Below are 6,163 nucleotides of genomic sequence, written 5' to 3'. Positions count from 1 at the left end.
CTCGTTGCCTCGGCGGCCGATTACTCTGGCCTGGCCGAGCCCCGCCGTCCACCGCCTGCCCCGTCCGCGCGGGCGCTCGGCCGGCCACTGCTTGCGCCTGTTCGCCCGGGATGCGGCGGGCGCTGAGGGCGCGGCGGGGCCACCGCCGGGCCGCGGGGCGGGCGGGCAGCGGCCGCCGCCTCCTCCCGCGCTGACGCGGGGGGCGGGGAAGGGAGGGAGGGATGGAGCCGCGCCGCGACGCGCACTGAGGCGAAGCGAGGCGCGGCGCGGCCGGGGCGCAGCGCGGGAGGGCGGGCGGCGGCGGCGCCTCGTCGTCCGTCCGTCCCCCCTCCCCGCTCCCCAGCATGGAGGCGCCCCCCGCAGCGGCGGGCGAGCCGGCGGCCTGGGCGGCCGAGGCGTTTGCGGAGCCGGAGCTGGGCTCGGAGGAGCTGGAGGCGGCGGGCGGCGCGCTGGACCGCGTCCTGCTGGAGTCGGTCTGCCAGCAGCAGGGCTGGGTCCGCGTCTACGGTAAGGGGGTGCCGGGGGGTGCGGGCCCGGGGCCCGCGCAGGGCCGGGGCAGGGCGGCGGGGGGCGGGCCGCGCCGGGCTGGGGCCCGTTGCCGGCTGCGGTAGCAGGTTGGAAGCGGGTTGCGGCGGAAAACTTCCCGGCCCTAACTTTTTCTTTCTCCTTTTCTTTTTTTCCCTTCTGCTGAGGCTCCCAATTCCCCGAGTCTCCTTACCACCCCCCCCCACCCCCCCCGGCTACAGGAGCCCCGCGTTCAGCCTCAGCCCGCCCCTTGGCACCCCCTTCCCCGCCGGTGCCCCCCAGCCGGGATGCAGGATGCCCCGCGTTAAACGCTGCCGGAGCCAGCACCGGCGGGGGGATGTCGCGGTGTTATCGGGCGGGGATCCGCATCTAAACCTTTTGTGTCGCCGGGAGTCAAGTACAGGATGCGAGTACAAGCAGGGCTGAGCTCTCGCCGCCTGCCAGCGCCGGCTCTGATTAGTATTAATGAGGTACTAAAGGCCTGGGAGGTGCTGATACGGTGGGTCCCGTCGCCCTAGACTTGCTGGTGTGTGTTAAACTGGCACCTTTATTATTTATAAAAAGGATGTTAAAAATCTTTAGCGGTCTGGCCGGCGTACAGGACCCGGTGTTGTTTCCCCTTCTTTCTCAAACTCTCCCTGGTATGTAACCTTTTAAAATTAGCTTGATTTATGTGACCGGGCCCCTGGTTTGTTTAGGCTCCCAACTGAAATGCAGTCAAGCTTAATCTCTCCATCAGCACCTAAATAGTGGAAATTCTGTTTTATCTTTTCCTTGTCTTTCTCTCTTGTTTGTCTTGGTAATCTAACGATAATTACTCCCATGTTTCAGAGTGAAGATCACTGCAGACAGTATCTTGTTTTCCCTCCTGTAACAAATTTGATGGTCCATCCTTGAAAAGGCAGCAGCTGCGGTCTTTGCACGTGCAGTTACTATGTTACCGTTGCCTAATGTTATGGAGAACCTGTAAAAAACACACTATTTTATTGGTACTTTTTTACATCACCTTCTGTCATGCTGCTGGTTGTCCCTGATGTCTTCCTCCCCTGCCCTGAATCCCAAAGAGATTCTTCAGGTTTTCCCTGGCCTGTAAAACTAGAAGCAAATGCTCTCTGTTACCCGTGTCATTGATCTGTTACTGGTTGTATTATTCCTGAAACACAAAGATGACATAAATAAGTTATCTACGAGAACTCTGCTGAATTTCTTGGCTCGTGGCAGTTAATTATTGTGAGTACCACCAGCATTAGCCTTTGCACATATCAAATGAGGAAGATCAGGCTGCAGGTTTTCTGGAGAGCACAGTCTGTTCAAAGACCTTTGTGTTTATTTTGGAAGCTTGAAAAGCTGGTGCAGTGGGACAAGGTTGTCTGTCTGCTTTCTGTCTGGTGCATCAATGAGCAAAGTTATACTTAGTGCAATTAATTGTAATAGAAGTTTGGGATTTTTAGTAGTTTCCCCTGTGTCTAGCTTGCTGCTTCTTGCATGGCTTTCTTTTGTTAGTCTCAGCCTAACGCTGAGACTATAAAATGCAGCCTTCTAAAAAAAATATATCTGCTGTTGTCAAGTGGAGCTCTGAAGAAAGCAGATTGCCTTCAAATTGTTTGTTTGTTTAGAATACTTTCCAAAGGTAAAATGAGAATGTACTTAAGAAGAGGATGTCTGGCACCAGCCTATCTGATTGTTACCCAAGGTTATATCTTGTTTGAGTGGAAGCAGGAATGCGGTTTCAAAATTAGCCACAGCGAAAAACATTGCTTGTTGATAAAGTCATATGTTGTGATGTGTTTGTAGTCTGACACTAACATGTAGATAAATGGGAAGAAAATTCCCTGTGACAGAGCAGCTAGCTCACAGGCTATAAAAATCACCATAGACTTCAAGCATGTAAAAATACATCTCATAGCCCAAGGACAATAACTAATTATTCCTAGTCTGTGTTTAAAAACAACACATTATCTCTCTCCTTCATAAAGAATCTGGTGTGGTAGTGTCTTCTCTCCTTCCCTATGAAATTACAATCAGATTAGCTAGTATTTGTTTATTTCATCCTGCTTATTAGCCTTTTCTTCTTGCATGAACACATCTGGAGAAGTTTGCGGACAATGAATCAAGCTGAAACTGTGCCATGTTTGTGCACAACTAAATATGGGTTACAAACCTATGAGTGACAAGTGTTATTTATAGGATTAAAAGTAAAGCCTTGCACAGTTGTTTGAGGAACCACAGCAGCATAGCGAAAGAATACAGGAGCAGAAAGCTTAGCCTTATTGTCTGTATTGTCTGATAAACAATGAGAACACTAACACTAATTATTTCACCATGAATGGCTGGGGGAGGGAAGGAATATCTGGTATATGAGAAGTGGAGATGCATTTTCTAGCATGGCAAGAAATGCAGCTTTTGATGTCATAGCATTTCCTTTCCATGTGTCTTTATGAACGTGGACCACTGCATTGGGGAGTTGTTCCAGATGAAAGGTGACTGAAAAGTGGCTCAAGTAGTGGAAACACTTCTTTTAAAGGAAAGGAGTTCAGCAGCCGCTCAAAGACAACTGTTTATTTCTGTGCATCTCTCTTCAGCAGTGGTGTGCCATCCACTTTGTCTCTACCCAAGGAGGTAATTACTGGTGTGAGGGGAGCTGGTCTGGTTGCAGAGCCTGTAAAACTTCGTCTGTAAGCACAGAGAAAAGAATTTTGTAGTAAAGTACCATCATTACTGGTCTCTGTGGCTTGCCAGCAGTATGACAGTGATGCGAATACAGTAGGACTTTACAATGTCTGGGATATGATTTCAGTGTGACACTGAGGTCTCGTCTGACTTCACTACCAGATCTAAATCATAGTCTGGCTATTTTTGCATTTCCTGCGTTAGCTGCAGGAGTTCAAGTGTAGCTTTTTCATTCTGTGTTCTGGAGGTTCAGCACCTTCTGGTTAAGTGAATTAGCAAGGATATTATCAAACCATGAAAATACAATTTCCTTACCGAAGGACAGCGTTTGTAACATAAGCAGCTTCTTCTAACCTGATGTTTGAATAGTGAACGGGAACAGCAAATTTGCTTGTCAGAGTGATAAGTTTAATTGCTCGTGAAACACAAATCACGTGAGTGTTGTTAGAAGATGTTTCCAAGAACTAGTTTTGACACACCACTAATGTTTCTGTAAAATATGTATCAACATGTGTTCTGGATGATAGCTTCCTTTCGGACTCGTGGCATGTATGTAATGGGTAGGAGGGAAGAGATGTCTTGCCTGGATTAATGCTATGATTTTTTTTTTTTGTTTCTCTGTACAAGGGACTACTGACTTCTGAAAGCATCCACCAGTGTTTCAAGGTCATTTTCTCCGGTCTTTGAAATAGATTTTGGGAGGAGGTGGCAGGGGATTAACTGAATTTACAGCATTCTCAGTGCTAACCGTGAAAACAGTGCAATTATATTGCCTGGTGTGGCTGACTGAACATCCATGGATTTTGCAGCCATGAATTATAAAGCCAGCATTGCAGCACTGGTGTTAAATGTTGCATGTGATGGGGGCAGAATCGGATTTTGCCTGACTTACAGCCTGTGTCTAAACAGGTTGTAAACTGTAACAGCAGTTGTCAAATTCGTTTCTTATATGCCTGCTCTAAGCTCACTGCAAATGCTCATGCACTAAAATTTCAACATAGAAGTTGCTGAAATATGTAGAAAGTAGCATGGGGAAATCTCTGTTCTTGAATGTTCATCCTGCAACTAGACATCGTTGCTCTGGGGCCTTATCTGGACTAGGAAATGTCTTTGTCTTTTAGCAGTGGTGCTAAAAGACGATAGTAGTTGTACAAACTCGAGTGCAGATCAGACATGGACATTTTCATCACCTTGTCATCTAATCCTGCAGGCAGTCTGGAGACATTCCTCACTGCTGGAATAAGCCTCCTCACCCCTTCTCCTGGCAGAAGGAGAAGGCTCTTCAAATACAGGCTTGAAGGGCTCCATGCTTTTTCATGGATATTGATCTACAGACAGAGCTTTGCTGGCTCTGACTCCAGAAAAAGCCCTAGAGCCCGTGCAACCAGACAGAAACGTCTCTTGGCTGCCTCAGACCTGAGTTCCAGGCTTTTAAGTATTGGCCCTCAGAAAATATTAGACTCGTGCTCAGGACTGAAGCCATGGTAATGCATGTAGTGTCATGTGGAGATTGAAAAATAGCTGTGGCTCGAGCGCTGAACAGAAGCATCTCCTGATCATGTGAAATTCAGTTCAAAAGCCCAATTTCTGTGAGCTATCCATTCCAGCAATCCAGCATCTGCCTTGCTCAACTCTTCTATCAATGACTCCAACTCTGTTCTCAGGGTTTTCTGGTTCTTTACAGCCTGCCTCACCATGGCTTTGTAGGTAGCTTGATACCTTTTTTTTTTTTCCCCCCCTTCTTCTCTTCCTCCACTGCTTGCAGTTGTACCTAAAAATGCAAAGATTATCCGTTTCCAAACCGTCTCACTTTGGACGAGGCTTTGGTAATGAACAGCACCCTGTCATCGTCAGCAAATCCTCTCCTTCCAGGCCTGCTCGTGCTGCTGGCCAACTTTTTCCAAGACATCGGTGGGAGGATGGTGAATGTGAGCCATGACTCTCCCCGAGGGACAGTCTCCCCTCCCCAGGGTCCGCCCGAGCCGGTGCAGATCCCACCAGGTGGCGGCATCTTCATTGCGGTGGTGAAGGAGCTGCTGAGGATGGCTGAGGCTGCCCGAAACAGGCTGGAGGATAGTGTCCTCTCCACTTCTGAACCTTATCGCTTGTCTCCAGGAGGTCAATTAAAAAGTAATCTGGGGGCTGTATGGCAGGGGGTAGGTAGGAAGGGTGTATTTAACATAAAACCCAAAAAAGCTCTCGTAACAAATCGAAGCGGCGAGGCAATCTGATAGTTGAGAGATGGCTGTTATAGCTGTAGAAGGTTTTCTTCTCCTTGGGGTGCGTGCAGATAGTGTAGCTGGGTTAGGTTTTGATTACTGCTGCATTTATGAGTGAACGGAGCTGCAATTCGTGCAGGAGTTGGTTTGCTGTTATGAAGAGCTTAATGGGAGATAAGCTGAAGGTGTGGGTGAGACCCTTGGGAAGCTGAAAGGGAGCTGAAGAGCTGCACGACGTGTCTGTGCAGGCAGTCTTGTATTGGAAAGTAGAGAAGATCAGTGTTCGTGAGCATTTCTTTCCCTTCTGATCAATAGGCTTATTTTTAACTCACCTAGAAAGTTGGTGCAAAAGGAGGCTTGGAAGATAAGCCTTGTTGGGCCGGGAAATGTTATTTCCTGTGCATTTGGACAATGCCTGCTACAGTGATATCTGACCTTAGCGTGGCCTTCGGGTACCGCTGCAGCATATTAGGTGCAAACGTTAAATAACGAAGGCATAAAGCTTTTTTTTCATGTTGTTGAGGTGATAAATAGCAATGATTTCTGGTTGGTGCCCCATTGTAAAAGGTAGAGTTTAATCAAAACCAAGGTTTTAAGTGACTGCATTTGCTACAGATTAAAAACAGGCAAGTGTGCTGTGGGCAGAGATCCTGCTTTCCCTTGCCAGCCAGCAGTGGGGAATATCAAAAGATGCGACTGAAGTGCTCTTACAGGTGGTCTGCTCATACCTGCTGTGTGACAGCTCCTCT

General features: G+C 48.3%; 1 protein-coding gene across 3 annotated transcripts in view; it reads left to right on the top strand.

Annotated features, from left to right (window-relative positions):
* The first annotated feature begins 264 nt into the window (after nt 1-264).
* Nucleotides 265-6,163, top strand: part of RASAL2 (RAS protein activator like 2) — a 186,911-nt gene continuing 181,012 nt past the window's right edge. For all 3 annotated transcript variants that reach the window (XM_074877005.1, XM_074877004.1, XM_074877002.1), the window contains exon 1: nt 265-507. In XM_074877005.1, coding sequence (XP_074733106.1) covers nt 345-507 — 163 coding nt within the window. In that variant the 5' untranslated portion in view covers nt 265-344. The remainder of the gene's footprint in view (nt 508-6,163) is intronic.

Source organism: Strix uralensis, chromosome 8 (genome assembly GCF_047716275.1).
Source record: "Strix uralensis isolate ZFMK-TIS-50842 chromosome 8, bStrUra1, whole genome shotgun sequence".
In the NCBI taxonomy this organism is placed as follows: Eukaryota; Metazoa; Chordata; class Aves; order Strigiformes; family Strigidae; genus Strix; species Strix uralensis.
Note: the sequence above shows the minus strand (reverse complement) of the source record. Positions and strands in the feature narration are given on the sequence as shown.